Here is an 18,918-nt window from a genome sequence, read left to right as displayed (position 1 = left end):
TCAAATATTAATTATATAATATATATATATATATATATCTTCACATGAGCTAGCACCTAACTTTTTACCCCATTTATTCCTATTCATCAAATGTCCATCTACCCCCTAACTACCTTTCTAGCTGTTAAGGGAAGAAGTAGTTTGAATCATGCATGCATGCATGTTTTATTTATTTATTTTTCCTTATCATGTATGCATCATGCATACTCATGTATATTAATTTGTAAAAAATTGCATGTTGAGGTACTTGGATTAAATTATGAGATAATATTTCGGAGTACGAACATTTGCAGCAATTAATTTCCAAGAAAATAGCCCTTTAATCATCTCTCAATGTGCATCAAATTATAATTATTAAGAAATTGTTTGTTATTTTTTATCCAATCATTTGATATTATAACAATAATTAAAAAGACTTGCTAATATTAAAAAAAAATATATATTTTAGCTACCTTATATTCTAACACACTTTAGCTTTGTTTTGGGGCTTAAAATCTAGCACTTAGAAAGTTACAAATTAAACAAATAGGAATCCCAAGGTCCTTCTTATTCTGCTAAGTACTCAAAATATACTAAGAACATGCAACTACCTGTAATATCTGATATATCTCCAAATCCACCTCCTCCCTTCACAAAATCACAAATGGAACAGCTACGAACAATGATTCTAAACAATAATGAGCCAGATCATCATGAATGTCATCAAACAAGGAGTGCAAACCCTCCAAACAATGCTACCACCAAGGCCATGCTGCTTCCATGAACAAAAGAAGTACTGCCGTCGTTGGGTGAGGACGGAGCATTTCCAGCTGGTGCCATCCCCGTGGGACCTGGAGGCATTTCTGCTGGCGCTGGTGATCGGGAAGGAGAAGATGGAGCTGATGATGGTGATTCAGGCGCAGAGGGTGAAGATGGTGCGTTAGATGTTGGGCTCTCTGAGCTTGTTGGGCTTGGGGGAGGGGAAGCCTGCGGGGAAGGCATTGAAGCAGTACTTGGTGATGGGGCTGGGGACGAGGTTGGAGGAGGAGTTGCAGCGCTTGGTGGCATGGTTGGGGGAGGGGAAGCCTGCGGGGAAGGCATTGAAGCAGTACTTGGTGCTGGGGCTAGGGGCGAGGTTGGAGGAGGAGTTGCAGCGCTTGGTGGCGGGGTGGCCATGGTTGTTGGTGGGGGAGTAGACATGGTGGTTGGCGGCTGGGAGCTGGAGGGTGGAACTTGAGCATTAATGGAGGATGCTATGAGGGTGAGTGACAATATGGTTAGCAAGAGCACGGCACGCGGGAGAGCCATGGCTCTAGCTGGATAGCAATGCGTCTGTGTGAATTGAGTGACTGAGAAGAGGAAAATAGGGTTAGAATGAAGAAAGAAATGGATGAGATCGAGGTGGAGGTGGAGGTGGAGGAGGAGAGATATGTTTTTTGTGAGGGATAGGGGAGAGTAGTGATGCGAGGTTGATATATAGACAGATAATAGAGGGAAAGGAAAGGAGGTTTGGGAGATGAGAAATGATACTTGTAGTTGTGAGTGTGTAATCGTCGTGTAGTCACTTGAAAAAAAGTGAATAAATATGAGACTTACATAAAAAGAAATAAATTTTTTAATAGTGAACTCCACTCTTTTTCAAAGCAACTGCATGATATTTGTGTATTTCACGACTGTATATAACATTACTCTCGAGAGAATATGATCTTTGTATCTTTCCAGATGAGTGGATGGAGATTCCACGCAATCCATGCTGTGATTGGCACGTGGGCATGCTGTTGGTGGAGCTCTTTTGAGTCTTTGTGGCTTTTTAGGTAGACATTAGAAAGGATGAAGATAGGCTTACTCCTATACAGAGCAAGAAATTAAACGTAAAAATACTCAAATTAAACGTGCCCGGCGTGCATGCAACATAATAAAAGTGGAAACTAATCCACTGCCTAATCAATCAGTACTTCTAGAAAGATAATAAACATAATCTCATGCCCCCATTTCATGTCTCCCCCGCATCACTAATCACTTGTACTTATCCCATTAAAACCAAAAATGGTACATGATAATATGATCTTTAATATTATTTGCGGCAAGTAGGGTTGTAAATGAATCACTCTATTCAATAGTCCACTCAGCATTCGTCCAAGTAAATTTGAATCGAACTCGACTTGTAAAAAAAAAATATCATCCGTGAAAGCAGATACCCGCTCAATTAGTAAATGACATTTACTTGACAAAACTCGACTCGACTCAGCTAAAACTGGTTAAAGCCTGCTCGTTTATGCTCGAGTTAAGTAAAACTTATTCATATATTGATAATATACATACACCTATGTATATATACATTTATATATATTAGCTAATAATATAAGCGTAGCACTTTTATAATTAAATATATAATATGTAACCTAATTACTTATGTCCATATATTAAATACACTCTATAGCTATATTTTATAATTTGTACAATAATTAGTTGATTAAATTTAATAATTTCATATACTAGTATGTAGGAAACATATATAAAATAGATATATACTATCATATTATGTGTATGTATTAATAATATATGTATGCATATAATATTTTGTTATTATGGATAAATATCAACTAGTTAGATATTAATTATTGATAAATTTTTAAAATCTTATAATTCAATAGAGTTCTACTTATTAGTTGTACAAATTCAATATTAGACTTTTTATTTTTTTTATTTATCTAATTTATTCATTATTAAATCTTATTCAAAAAATAAATAATAAATAATTCGAGCTCAAGCTCGAGTTGAGAGTTTAGCTTATCGAGTCGAGTTCGAACAAATAATAAATAAAGATTTCGAGCACATGCTCGAGCTCGAACTCAAATATTTGAAGTCAAGCTAAGCTCGACAAGCCAAAGATTGGCTTGGCTCGATTACAACCCTAGTGGTGAGGAGATCCTAACGATTTTTTGCGGTGGATCTTGTGTATTTGTGTCATTTTGATGATCACCGGAAATGTATTAAATGCATTAGTTGATAAACTACCGTCACAAAAACTCTGTCTAAAGTATTTGTGACGTTATAGGTATCGACGGAAATAAAGTTATGTTTTTTTGTTGTCGAGCTAACTAGTAATTGCAACAAGATAGAATGACATGAAAAATAGTCCATTTGCGGCGAATGAATGATTTTGAGATCGGATATATGTGCCGGGAATGAGAAGTCATTTGTGGCACTATTTAGTTTTTGTGATACTTGAATCTGGTCACAAATAGGGCTTTTTTCCTACTGCTGGAATGTCTTTTGTGTCACTCATGTCCTCCTTTAGCGGTGACAAATTATGTCGCAAATGGCCACATTTTTGTGTCGGTATTTCATTTCGACATGAAGATTTTTTTGAGACGTAGTATTACCACGTAGCATTATCGTCCCTCTTGTGTTGATGAGGAAGCAACGCTAATATATAATTGCGACGCTAAAAATATTAATCTCGATTAGATTAATGTTTTTTAAAAATAAAATGGATTATATAATATTTATTAAATATTTAAATGTGTAATAAATACCGACGCAATATGCCTCAATCATTCCCCATCAAAGAATAACGAAAGAGACAAAGCAAGCAAGCTAGGAAGGCTGCGGCCTGCCTAGGTTAGCAAAGGCAAGAAGTTGGTGATGCATTATGATCTTGTTCCATTACCTTAATTTAATTGAAAATCTCTTGTAAAGTTCAAACATCATGGCTAAGCTTAAACTTGCACACACGATAATAATAATAATAATATATATATATATTTATATATTTAGCTGCTGACTTATTCTCGGGAATCGATCGGAATGACTTATTTTACAAGTTTCACTATTTATTATTCTCACATATCACGTATTTTTCTTTTTTTTATTCTTTTTAAATTAATTGATTTCTTTTACTTTTTATTCATACACTACATATTTGATAAGAGAAAATAATAAAAAATAAAAAAATAAATTATATGTGGTGTGTGCGTGATGTGAGAATGATAAGTAGAATTTTTTTATTTTATAATTAGTTTACAACTCTACATGAAATGGAGGATAATTTTATTCTACAAAAATTTATTTTTAATGAAGTGACATAATTTCATTAATTATTTGAAAATGAATTGTAATTAAATAGTCGTAAAAGAATTTTAGGTGCATGATTAGTGATCATAGAAAATTATGTAAAGACGATGGATCAAGCTGCTAGCTAGCTAGCTAGCTAGATTCTCTCATATATTATATTATATTGGAAAGTTATAAATTATAATACACTTGGAAACTGATGCAATTAATTAAGCTAGATTACTTTGAGGTGGCCGACGTTCATGGACAATTTTAAGATCAAGATGATCAAAGAAGGCTTGGGAAGGAGTTTTCAACACTACAAGAAATCAGGTATTTTTCAGTGTTCAAAATCGTCACAAATACCTATCAGAATCGCTGCATTTAATCATTTGCGGCAATTTATAAATCGCTGCAGGTTCGCCGAAATCCTAAAGCCATTTTTGATCAATTGTGGCGATAGGCAAAAATCGGTTGGAGGGAACGAAATGAGAAAACCTAACGTGGGGGATTTAATTTAATGAGCTTTTGCGGCGCTTTTGACTCGCCGCTAATAAGTTAAAATGGGAGCATGTGTTTTTACAGCGACAATTTTCGCCGCAAATAGTTAATACTGCGGCGATTTTCTTTAATCGACGGAAAATTAATGCCGCTACAGTTAATAATTTTATTGCGACGACAAAAATCGCCGCAAAAGATATAAATGTCGCCGCAAAAGTAAATTATATATTTTTCCTCAGTGATTTTCCAATTTCGCAACGAAAATTAAGCAGCGACTTGAAAATCGCCGGAAATAACCTCTATTTGCAGCGAATTTTTTTGTGACGATTTTAAAATCGCTGGAAAAGGCCTGATTTCTTATAGTGCGAGGATTCTCGTAATGAATGCATGCATGGATGCAGGTGGCTTTGACCGCTGGCTACTTGATCCAGTCGATAAAATGAATTATTGTTAAAAAAAAATCCTACAAGTATAAAAAAATCTTATAAAAATAAATTTATAAATCGATATAATTTTATACGATACGTTATATTTATTTTATAATAAAAATAAATTTATAATCTAATATATCATATTAAAATACATCAATTTATAAATTTATTTTTATAAAATCTCTAATTTATGACCAAAATATTTCCCATATCCAAAAGTTTTCAATTTTTTCGAGTTGTTGAGTTAATCGAGTAGTACTGTACGTACGTACTTGTTATTCCTTAGGAAAATTATTTGCTGCAGCCTAACACCCTCAACACACCGTGTTGAGTTGAAGAAAAAAAAAATAAAAAATTCTGAAGGGTGTGCTGCGGATGTAGGCTGATGCCCAGCATTACTCTATTCCTTAAAGGTTCTCTTAACAGAAACATTCTGCGAGAGTTTTCTGTTTAATCAATATTAGATAAATTTTATTTATTATCTTTTTAGTAAAACACATTCCGAAGTAACAAATAATTATCTAAATTGCAATTGGGTGGTCAGTAAGAAGCATGGGGTTTGCATTTTCTCCTGAGCAGATCAAAGGCTAGCAAAAGATCAGTAAAATTCTTCTTGATGATGATGATCTTGATCTTCTCATTAATTAATAATTAAGCACTCTTTGCCTTTGAAAATCAATCTATGTTTTTATAAATCATTTACAAACTTATTACACACACACACAATATATATATATATATATATACACTATATGCGTGGACTAGAAATTAAATCGAGTTTTGTCAGCTATCTCTCTCTGGAACAAAAATAAATAAATGCATAGGACCAAAACCTTACCATTCAGACAAAAGAGTATGCAGTATTCAATCTAAGGTTTGTTTGGATTGTGAGATGAGATGGTATGGTTTTAAATGAAAGTTAAATAAAATATTTATGTTAGAATATTATTTTTTAATATTATTATTATTTTGAGATTTGAAAAAATTGAAATATTTATTATATTTTATGTAAAAATTTAAAAAAATTATAATAATAAAATAAGATTAGATGAAATCGTTTCTGTATCCAAATCTCCAGACTAACTCAGTGGACCCTTATTGTGTGGGTTTGTTCAAACTCATAAAGAAGGCTAGTTTAAGTGTTTTGGTTAATAAAACGGCATATTAATATATATATGTATATATATATATATATATATTCCTTTGGAGTTGCTTGGATTATTGGGTTATGCTTTATATTGCTTGTCTCATTAGTCTTAAGTGTATGCAAAAATTTTACAAACGTAAATTTACAAATTGATGTACATATTTCACTATAAAAAAATTGCTTATTTGCTGTCAGTTATTTCTTGTAAAAATGATTATGTCCTGCTAAATTGAGTATGTTTTTGTCCCAAATGATCATTCTCGTCGTAAATAATCTATCTCAAATACACTTTTTTTTGTAGTTTATAGTTTGACATAAGAGTAGGTTAGAAATAAAAAAGATTTTACAATCTGAAATCTCAATCAGACCATATTAATTTATAAATTCACTTTTATATATAACATGATGATCTATGTGTAGACCAATCAAAATTTATACTTCTTTCCTTCCAATTAGAACTCATGGTGGAGAATGAAAGTTGTCCATTTTGGAGTTTTCAACAGGGACATAATTCATCGTTGCTATTGCATTTAATACATAGGATGTCGATTTTGAAAAGTATAGATCGTGCTCACACGTCCCAGAATTATTGTGTTACGTCATTTTAAAGGGAACAATTAATGATATCTCGTAACAGCTTTGCAGAAAATAACATGTTGTTGGTTTGCTAAAAGATCAGATTCCTTATATATATATACGTATATATAGGAAGAACCCAAGAAAATATCGTATTTTTGTTGGCTAATAGAGCAAGCAACAAAAGAGCAAGCAATGCTGGTGCTGCCTCAATACAATACTCCTCTGACAGTGGTACAGCCGCACTACATAAACAGCAGCAACCTTGAATGACATGAAATTATTCCTTTGTAACAGAATAGGTGCATAAATGTAATTTCCTTTAATGTGAAACGTAGGCATGGAAAATGCCTATATATACTGTATCATATCCTTGGACATTGTGAGTGTGAATATATGATATAAAGAAGTTTCTGTGGAAACCGAATACTCATAGTGGCATTGCATCGAATATCTATTGTGCATTGTTGCTCTGTTCTTTCTATATGGTATCAGTAGCTATCTAGGACTTACCTCCCCTTCTCTACTCGATCCTCATGGCCCAGAATAAAATCCCCACTCTGAGTCCCAGTATAATCTCCTCCGCAGCTCACCTTATCACCATCAAGCTTACATCCGACAACTACCTCCTTTGGAATGCTCAAATTCTTCCATTTCTCAAAGGCAACCAACTCTATGGTTTTGTCGATGGGACCTGTCCTAAGCCTCCCCCCACCATTAATGAACAAGCCAATCCAGAGTATGCTAAGTGGGTTCTCCAAGATCAACTTCTCATCTCTGCAATCAACTCCTCTCTCACCGACAAGGTTCTTGCCCAAGTTCTGGGTTGCTCCACCTCTTATGAGGTCTGGACAACTCTTGAAGGGCTCTTCTCTACTCAAATGCAAGCTCACATTATGCAAACACAATATTCCCTAGCCACTCTCAAGAAAGGCTCGGAAACCATCACTGAATACTTCCATAAAGCCACAGCTCTCTCTGCCTCACTCAACGCTGCTGGCCATCCTCTCTCACCTTCCGAGTTCAATATCTATCTTCTTGCAGGTCTAGGGTCAGATTACGAGTCACTGGTAACCTCCATCACCACTAGGCCCGACCCTATGTCTTCTTCTCAAATATACAGTTACTTACTCAACCATGAGTCCCGTCTAAGTCATCAAACCCAGTCGATCCTTTCTGGCTCTTCTTTCTCTGCTAATGCTTCCTCTCTTCGACCACCTGCTCCGTTCTTCTCACCTAACCGAGGCCGTGGTCGTGGTTTTCGGCGAGGTCGGGGTGGAGGTCGTCCAAATCAGTCGGCACCCACAAATACTTTCATCTCTAATTCCTCAAATCGCCCTACATGTCAACTGTGTCTTAAAATCGGTCACACAGCTATGGCATGTTATCGTCGTTTTGATCATGCCTATCAGAGTCCTCCCCCGTCTTCTTTCTCTGCTAATTATACTGCTTTTCCCAATGGTTCAAACAATCTGAATAGTTGGTTTCTGGACACAGCAGCTACAAATCATTTTACTGCTGATTTTTCTAGATTAAATCTGGAATCCTCTCCCTATCAGGGCATGGATCATGTTAGCATTGGAGACGGATCATCCATTCCCATCCAAAACTCTGGCACTGGCATTCTTCAAACACCTTCTGGCAAATTTCTACTTCGTCATTTATTTCATGTTCCATTAATTTCTCGTAACTTACTTTCTGTCCGTCAATTTTGTATAGATAATTCTGCTTTCTTTGAGTTTAATTCATCTGGTTTTCTTGTGAAGGATTTCCGCACTCAGGCGGTACTTCTTCGGGGAACTGTTAAGGACGGTCTTTATGTTCTAGCACCTGATGCTGCGGCCATGACTTCCAACCTTCCTTCTCCACAAGCTCTCATTGGTGTTCGAACCACTCCACAAATATGGCATTCCCGTTTAGGCCACCCTTCTCCACGGACTACCTCATTTACCATTAAGCAATTTAATCTTCCCACCACCACTAAAACCAGCATACATACTTGTCCATCCTGCCTCCAAGCCAAATCCCATGCTCTCCCTCATCCCCTATCTCCATCTCGATCACATTCTCCTTTTCAACTTTTATTTTTAGATGTATGGGGACCAGCGCCTGTGCTGTCATCCCTTGGTTTTAGATTTTATCTATCCATTGTTGATGATTTTAGCAAATATATTTGGTTTTTTCCATTACGTGCCAAATCTGATGTCTCGTCTATTTTTTTAGCCTTTTTAAAATATGTTCATAATAATTTTTCTTCCAAAGTTCTTACCATTCAAACAGATTGGGGGGGTGAATTTCGTCCCCTTCCAAAAATTCTTCAAAATCTTGGAATTATCCATCGCATTACTTGTCCATATTCTCACGCTCAAAATGGTAGTATTGAAAGACGTCATCGCCATATTGTTGAAACAGGGTTATCTCTCATGGCTCAATCTTCTGTTCCAACCAAATACTGGACTGATGCTTTTCAAACAGCTGTTTTTCTTATTAATAGAATGCCCACTCCAATTTTACAAAACACCTCTCCTTTTCAAATTTTGTTTAAATTAATCCCTGACTATTCTTTCCTCCGTAATTTTGGCTCAGCTTGTTGGCCCAATTTACGTCCTTTTAATCGTCACAAAATGGATATGCGCTCTCAACTCTGTGTCTTTCTAGGATATACACCTGATCACAAAGGCTACAGTTGCCTTCATGTTCCATCTGGAAAAATTTACATCTCACGTGATGTCATTTTTGATGAGACACGTTTTCCATTTAGTGAGAACTCTTCATCTTCTCGGTCTACAAAATTACCCATCGCCACTGTTCCCTCTCTCACGGAACTGTGTGATTCTTTCACACCTGCCGCACCTGGGCCTGCCAACACTTCCGAGCCACCCACCTTCCTACACTCTCCTCAGCCCACTACATCACACTCTTCCCAGCCCATGACACTCAACTTAGCCCATGAAACTCAACCCAGCATCCCACGGTCACTACACTCATTATCACCTAACCCTAACTTCAGCTCCTCAAATGTTCTGCTCAACACAGCGCCGTCTCCTTCTCATCCGAACCCTAATACCCCTTCTTCTCCTACAGAGTCATCATCACTTCACTCGAACACTCCTCTTGCATCAGTTCCATACTCTCCTCCGTCCATCATAATTTCTTCTCCGCTGTCTCTCACAGATGCCATACCCTCTCCTTCCTCTTCGACTACCCACCATATGCTGACTCGGTCCAAAACTCAGACAAATCGACCTCTCATCCGCTCGGATGGAACAATACCGTGGCCCCTACCCAAACCCACGTCCCTTCTCACTGAAGCTCACTGCATTCCCGAAGAACCCTCAACTTATACAGAGGCCTCAAAATTTCCTGCTTGGCGTGCTGCCATGGCCAGTGAATTTGAGGCCCTTCTTCACAACAACACCTGGATACTTGTTCCCCCCCACCACAGTCAGAATGTTCTTGGCTCAAAATGGGTACTCAAGACCAAGAGGCTCGCTGATGGCACCCTTGAGCGACGAAAAGCTCGTCTTGTTGCTAAAGGATTCCATCAGCAAGCCGGTCTTGACTACTCTGAGACCTTTAGTCCCGTGGTAAGATCTGTCACCATTTGTTTGCTAATTTCTCTTGCAGTTTCTCGACAATGGCCGCTGCATCAGCTTGACGTTCAGAACGCGTTTCTTCACGGTGATCTGGAGGAGGACGTCTTTATGCAGCAACCGCTTGGGTTTGTTAATCCTGACTTTCCTAATTTTGTTTGTAAACTCAGAAAATCCATCTATGGGCTTAAACAAGCCCCTCGGGCCTGGTTTTCTAAACTAAGCTCGAGATTGATCTGTCTTGGTTTTCATGCTTCCGTCTCTGATTCCTCACTATTTATTTACACTTCTGGCTCTAGCTGTGTTTATGTGTTAGTTTATGTAGATGACATTATAGTTACTGCCTCTGAACCGACACTTATCACAGATTTTATTTCTGCACTTCGCACTACTTTTCCTGTTAAAGACCTTGGTATGTTACACTACTTTCTTGGCATTCAAGTGTCTCGGTCTTCCTCTGGTTTGTTTATGTCTCAGTCTCGCTATATTTCAGAACTGCTATTACGGACCAATATGCATAACTCAAAACCTGTGTCTACTCCAATGGCTACTACTACTAAACTTACAGCTTTGGATGGGTCCTCCTTTGAGGACCCCCAACTTTACCGTAGTGTTGTTGGCAGCCTTCAGTATTTATCATTCACCAGACCTGACATCTCTTTTGCTGTAAATAAAGTGTGTCAGTTTATGCATACACCTTGGCTTTCTCATTGGCAAGCTGTCAAACGAATACTCCGGTATCTTCGTGCAACAGCTTCCTTTGGTTTACATTTTTCCTCTCTTTCTTCATCTAAACTCACTGCATTTTCTGATGCTGACTGGGCTGGTTGCCCTGATGACAGAAAGTCAACGGGTGGTTTTTGCATATTTTTTGGTTCACACTTGATTTCTTGGGGCTCCAAAAAGCAGCCCACCATTGCTCGTTCTTCCACTGAGGCTGAATATAAATCTGTTGCCAATACTGCATGTGAGCTTTTATGGTTACAATCAATTTTAAAAGAATTAGGCATTTTTATAACTCAACCACCAAACTTAATGTGTGACAATCTTGGGGCCACCTACCTCTCTGTAAATCCAGTACTACATTCACGTACTAAACATGTGGATCTTGACTATCACTTTGTGAGGGACCGTGTAGCTGCAAAGACACTCAGTGTCTCCTTTGTTTCAAGTCATGATCAACTTGCGGATATCCTTACCAAGCCGCTTTCATCAAATCGGTTTGCACTATTACGTTCAAGCCTCACTATTGTCCCTGTGCCGCTTGAATCGCGGGGGGATAATAGAGCAAGCAACAAAAGAGCAAGCAATGCTGGTGCTGCCTCAATACAATACTCCTCTGACAGTGGTACAGCGCACTACATAAACAGCAGCAACCTTGAATGACATGAAATTATTCCTTTGTAACAGAATAGGTGCATAAATGTAATTTCCTTTAATGTGAAACGTAGGCATGGAAAATGCCTATATATACTGTATCATATCCTTGGACATTGTGAGTGTGAATATATGATATAAAGAAGTTTCTGTGGAAACCGAATACTCATTGTGGCATTGCATCGAATATCTGTTGTGCATTGTTGCTCTGTTCTTTCTATATTGGCAAATGTATAGTGGCTTTCTCAAGGTGGGTCATGTCTTCAATTCGAAAAAAAAAAAAAAAAAAAAAAAGAGAATAAGAAGAAGAAGAAGAAGAAGATCAAGAAGAAGAAAAAAAAAAGATTCCTCATATTTTGAAGCTGAATAGAACAATATAACTCATGTAACTCGTAATTAGTGCTTGGTGTTCAGATATTTATGATATTTATAAATTAATTATATTTATGATATTAATAATTACTAATTTAGTATTCAATAGTAAATGAATTATGATATTTAATAATATGGCCAATGATGATAGGTTAGATAAAAATCATATAATTAACTTATATAGCTACTATATGAAATAATATATATATATATATATTTTTTAAAAAACTCTATATACATTTCGGTCGGTCCGGTAAAAACCACATCCCGAGACCAGACCGAAAACCAAAATTCTAAAGTTATATGAACTGAAACCAACCAATCTTCTATATAGCATCTACTGTAGTTGTGCACACAATGCACACACTACGTGGATGCTGCTTTTAAAATTTAACAAAACGTGCGCTTTGTTTTGCTCTTCAGGAAATGAGTTTTCTTCCCCATTTGAATTTGATTTTGCCCCGCGGAAAACATCCTCCCTCGCTCGCGTCTCATCACCTTCCTCTGCCCACTGCCATCGGCGATGTCGTCTCTTTGTCCAACGAAATCGAGCGATGTTCCTCCGTCTACACAGCCCTGCCACTCCCCGGGAGATTATTGAACGGAGCAAACCATAGAGAATCCTGTGAAGACCCCTCTCCTCCCTTGCCAAGCAACCTGCATCGCGTTTGACCTTTGCCCAACTCCACCCCTCGACGCCGTCCCTCTATTCATCGCCATCTAGCAAATCTCATCCGTCTGTCAGTGTCGTCCCTCCCCGCTAGCTCATTTAACACAAACCAGCGACACTACTCCAGTGGAGCTCAGTTTCGCTGCCGCCCCTGCTCAGCTTCGTAGGTAACATTTTAAGAACCAATTTTCCTTCCATATGATTACGTTATTTTTGTGTACTGAGAGGTGGGTATTGCGGCTTAGGGCATGGAGAAAAACAATACCTTCTTTTTTTCTTTTTTTTTTTGAACTTTGCTTTCTTTCGACCTTTGCTTTCATAAAGTGAATTCATTTCCTCTTGTTGATTATAGTTCACTTAAGCCAGGAGAGAAAAATGTGATTAAATCCCGCAACACTGTAATAACTCTTTCAAATCAGGAACTCTTCATTTGCAGTCAATGAAACGAGATAGTAACAACAATGTTGTGGAATAAGATGGTTGATCATCCTAAATTCTATTGAAAACTACCCAATGTTGTTGTACTTAGTAAATTTTTGTTAGAATTTAAGATACTTATTAATGTAGAATGTACGGTTGTGGAATTATTTATGGAGATATGTCTGAGTGTGTGATTCTTTTGGTTAGAAAATGCATTTTGAAAACTGGCCGGTGTCATTAAGATTTTCACATGCATTACTTTGTTAGCTGACTTTCTTGTTTATTATTTTCCCAGTGAAAATACTGCCTGTGTTAGAGAATCATACATTTTATGCAAGGAATATTGATTTGAAATAATTAACACTATACTTAGTCCAGACAGCTGCATGCATGTGTTTTTAATTAAACTATTATCCTTGAGAGGACATCCCATACTCTGAAAGGGTAGGGTTCAAATAGCCATGGCATTAGATAGCATATGTAGTACAAAATTGTTGGTGCTATGATTGTTTGAAATTTCAAATATTAACAATATCCATTGCATAATGAGTGGAGCTTGAATTATTCACGAATTTGTTAAGTTTATATGAACCTTTTATTTCGGCCCAAAACTAACTTTAAATGTATTTGGTTTGTGTTTTTTTGTTTTGAAGTCAATATTTGAACCATACTATTATATCCTTCACTAAAAATACAAACTTTCCAAAAGGACATCGTGTTTTAGTAGTCTTTGCAAATAAAAATGTCTAATTTATGATCGAAATTGATTGTTATAGTAGAGTTAATTGATTGTTATAGTGGAGTTGAAGGACTCATCAAACAGGTTATTTCTATTATTGAGAAGCAAGCAGATCAGCTTGATTATGTTCTTGTGGATGCTCCCAACAGGTTATTTCTATTATTACAGAAGCTTTTGCTTCAACCTTCCCTAATGTTATTGATGGATGAGTTATACAAGAATTTACATACTGTTGAAGTGTCTGTTGTTTCTGGTGTAGGAATGGAGGAATTCTTTAAGGCCATTGATGCAAGTGCATAGGAATACAAGGAAAACTATAAGTATTGCTTCAACTTGAAAAATATTTTCCCATCTCTCTTTCTCTCTCTCTCATATTAAATAGTCAAATTTCTATTAATTGTGCTGCTCATTCTTTGTTTGTGTAGGGCTAATCTTGACAAGAGACAGGCTGAGAAGCAAAGCTTGGAGGAAGAATGCAGGAAGGAAAACATAGAAAATATATTAATTTCTAACCTACTGTCATGGTTCAGATTTTTTTTTTAAAAAAATTATCTAGAAAATGAGTTAATAATTTTGGCTGTTAGTATTTGATGATTTGGGCAAATATGCATAAAAATGGTGTTGCATTACTATTAATACAAGCCAGTTGGGATATTTGAAATCTCTAATAGCCATATCATCATCAAACAGAACATTTGAATTGTTTATAAATGTTTATACCATAATTGTTTATAAATGTCTATAAATGCATATTGTTTTTAGTTTGGGGGGTGTAGTTTATCATGTTAATTAAATATTTTTACTATATGCAGGGAGAAGCAAGATGTAAATTTTTCATGTTGGAGGACATACTTCATTTGATAAAGGAGAACAATTTTAGAAGAGAAAATGCAATTCGAAAGATATGGGATGACGTATTGTTGCACGAGTATGAAGTTTGGAAAATGGAAGATAAACTCTGAGAGAGAGAGATGTTCACAAGGAAAAGCACATATTATTGTATTTGTACATGGTTATGATGTACAAAAGGGGATAATCCATATGTATGATATTCATGTGTAAGAAAATGATGGTTTGTGAAATTATGTTGTTAGTATGGAGAATTGGAGATTAACCTGTTTGTGAAATGTCGGTCTTGACATTGCAATTTACTTATTGAATTAGACTTTATTTGAATTTAATTGAGTTAAATTAACATTCCTGTATAAACAAAAAAGTTGTAAAGGTGCGCATAAACCAGTATTTGCACACAAAATCCCACTAGTGTTTGCAACACAACACAATCCCACTACAGTATCTCCACAACACAATAAGTGTTTGCATACAAAATTTTGAGTCTACAATCTACATAAGTAACACCAAGTACATATCCAAAACTGGACACAAAAGAAGCTGTATATAATGATAAGAATAAGATGTACTGTCCAATGTCCAAGCAGCACCTTATTTCGTTAAAATCCAAAATACAATGGTTGGAACACATAACAGACTTCTTACTTCACAAAGACTCATTAATATGAATAACTCAACATACATGAATAAAAGAAAATACACCAGTTCAGTTTCCAAACTAAAACATCAATAAAGTATTGTACTTCTCTAACTTGAGTGTAAACAAATACAACAACAAAGATAAAACCAACTCCCACAACCACTATTTGGCTGCCAACTATTTCCATAAATCTTCAGCTTTGCAAGTTTCCAGAGTGCTATCCAATTCCATTTTCGATCTCCATTATTATTTTTGCAAAATAGAGAAACATATATGAGGGAAGGATTAAATTTCCATTTATCATCTGGTTTGATATATTGTGCAAGCAGGTAGGGGTGTAAACTCAAACCTGAAACCGGTCTGGACGGACCGAACCGGACCGATTTTACCAGTTTTGAATTGGTCTGGTCCGAAACCGATTTTTAAAATGTAAAAACCGGCCGGTTCCGGTTCCGGGATTTTTTGGCCCAGACTGAACCGGACCGGACCGGTTGATTAAAAAAAATAAAAAATAATATTTTTATATATAAGTTTTATACAAAATACTTTTTATATATTAAATATTAATATATATAAGTTTTATATATAATGTATAATTATAAATTTTTATGTGAAATTTTATATATAATATATATATTCATATATGAAATAATTTCTTATTATAATTTATAAATTATTACATAAAATGTTAATACTAAATTACTAAAAGTTTATAACTAATACAAATATATAACTTATAACTATACCAATAGTCTAATATTAATACTATTATATAGTCTAATATATTAATGAAAATATAAAACAGTTTTTTTTAAATTAAAAAAAAATTATAAACAAATTTTTAATGATAAATTGTAAAACTTACATTTTAAAAAAATCGGAAAGCTGGACCAGAAACCGGTAAAACCGAAAGTACCAGTTTATGAGGGTAACCGGTGCGTAATCGGTTTTGAAAAATACAAAACCGGTACATACCGGTTCGGTCCTAGATTTTATCCAAAACCAGACCGATTACACCCCTACAAGCAGGTTATCTTTAGAGCTTGATATCCGTAATGCCCCACAATGAAAACATAAACGCATTTACAGATCTAAATAACTTGAAGTTCTACAAGGAGTACTTATATAGTAGATATTAAAAAGAAAAACAGAATAGGCTGTGAACTTAATACCAAAGAAATAGTCATAAATGATGCAAATCCATGAGGTCTAGTTTCCATTAAGAAAATAACATATTAGGTCATTTCTTTGATTTTTCATGCTGGTCACTCATTGTGCTTGAAGGCACCAGTACTCTATAAAGTTTTGCACTCTTTCAAAGAACATGCATTTTGTCCATCAATTGGAGACCAGATCTCATTTACCTTTCCTTACCAATAATGGATTATGTTGAACAATTGGAAATTGTTTGATACTCCATCATCATAGATGAACTCCATGAAAAAAAAAAAGCAAGAATATTTGGTTCTGGGCCTCGAATATCAAGGGAGAGGAAGAACAACATGGTGGTGGTCCAAATGACCAAAACCTATCTACTTTTAATCCATGCATGACAACTGATGGCTACTGTGTTGCAGAAGGGAAAAAAACTCTCTTTGAAAGGAAAATGCATGTACTACAGAAGGAAACAATGAGCTGGATAACAGAGAAAAAAAACGATGAGATGGAGAAGAGATGCATTTGTAGAAGGACAAAAACTATTAGAGAAAGAAACATATGTGCTGTAGAATGAAAACCCTAGCTTATAACCAATTTGGGGCAAATTACAGAGATCGACTAAAATCCTCAAATATATAAAAATACACCCACAGATCGACTACAACAATCAACATCCAGAGATCGACTACCTTCACAGGAACTGAAAATATATGAAAATACATTACCCTTGACTCTTCAGATCTTTGGACTCACACTGTTGAGAGACTGAGAAGAGGCAGCATGAAGGATTTAGGGTGAAGGGAGGGTGAGCCGAAGAAGAAGGGTCACAGGATTGAGATGGGGGAAATCACATGGGAGGCACTGATATGCTCGTCATGTTGTGTTGTCTGGGTTTTGAGGATTTCTTTGGGGGAAACCACAATGAAGACCTTCGTGCTTAGGCTCGAGGGTGGGGGGAACTGGTGGCTTCGGGAGAAGACGACTAAAGGAAATGGACGCCGCCCTTTGTGATTAGGCTCGGGAGTGGGGGGAACTAAGGGCTTCGGGAGAAGACGATTGAAGGAAAGGGAGGGAGACCTTCGTGATTAGGCTCGGGATGAGGGGGGGGGGGAGAGTGCAGACAGAACGCGAGGGTGAGGATGGGGGAGAGGAGCTCTGTTTTGCATTTCAAATAAGTGAAATCTGAGAGAGGGAATGTGCAGCTGTTGCAGGGAGAAACTGGTCATTTTGCTAGGCCACGTCATGTGTGTTTCGGCTACTGCCGAATACTGGCTTCTCTCCAGAGTTTTTCATGTACTTATTAGTAAATTACTTACACCCCTATTAATTTGAGAATGTCAGAATAATTGTGTTGTCAAACAGATCCTTAATCCCCAAGATCAGTTAGCTAGGATGATATTTCAATTGGTTTTTCAATCATATATAACTATGTTAGTTCATATTAGTTAATTGTAAATTGATTGTGTATAAATACGACATGTTTTCTTTTGATTAGTAATAACGCAGCAGTTTATGCATCATGCATCTTAATATCTTCCGTCTCTTAAGTAACAAAATTTTGACGAAAATACCAATTTGAAACATGATCTATGTGTAGACCAATCAAAATACACTTTTATATATAACATGATGATCTATGTGTAAGCCAATCAAAATTTATACTTCTTTCGTTCCAATTAGAACTCATGGTGGAGAATGAAAGTTGTCCATTTTGGAGTTTTCAACAGGGACATAATTCATCGTTGCTATTGCATTTAATACATAGGACATAACAGCTTTGCAGAAAATAACATGTTGTTGGTTTGCTAAATTAAGAGATGCCTACATACGTATATATAGGAAGAACCCAAAAAAATATCGTATTTTTGTTGGCAAATATATAGTGGCTTTCTCAAGGTGGGTCATGTCTTCAATTCGAAAAATTAAAAAAAAAAAAATTCCTCGTATTTTGAAGCAAAATAGAACAATATAACTCTTGTCACTTGTAAGTGCTTGGTGTTCAAACATTTATGATATTTATAAATTAATTATATTTATGATATTAATAATTACTAATTTAGTATTTAATAGTAAATGAATTATGATATTTAATACATATTAAGATTTTGGTTAATGAATATTAAATAATATGGTCAATGATGATAGATTAGATAAAAATCACATAATTAACTTATACAACTACTATATAAAATAATATATATAAATATTTTTAAAAACTATATATACACTTCGGTTGGTCTGGTAAAAACCACACCCCGAGACCAAACCGAAGGCTCAATTTAAAACTATTTAAACTACAAGTCCCAATTTCTAAAATGAAAGACCTAAACGATAATTTAGAACTCGTTTTGTTATACAGATGAAATGAGATGAAAAATCTATAAACAGTAATAAAATAATTTGTGAA

At 35.8% G+C, this 18,918-nt stretch overlaps 1 protein-coding gene across 1 annotated transcript; it reads left to right on the top strand.

Moving 5' to 3' along the window:
* The first annotated feature begins 580 nt into the window (after positions 1 to 580).
* Positions 581 to 1,216, top strand: LOC118349431 (glycine-rich protein 5-like). Its single transcript, XM_035693851.1, has 2 exons — positions 581 to 698; positions 810 to 1,216. The coding sequence occupies exons 1-2, from the start codon at positions 581 to 583 to the stop codon at positions 1,214 to 1,216; spliced, it is 525 nt and encodes a 174-aa protein (XP_035549744.1).
* Positions 1,217 to 18,918: the final 17,702 nt, after the last annotated feature.

Source organism: Juglans regia, chromosome 9 (assembly GCF_001411555.2).
Source record: "Juglans regia cultivar Chandler chromosome 9, Walnut 2.0, whole genome shotgun sequence".
Taxonomy (NCBI): Eukaryota; Viridiplantae; Streptophyta; class Magnoliopsida; order Fagales; family Juglandaceae; genus Juglans; species Juglans regia.
This window is presented reverse-complemented; position numbering and strand designations above follow the sequence as displayed.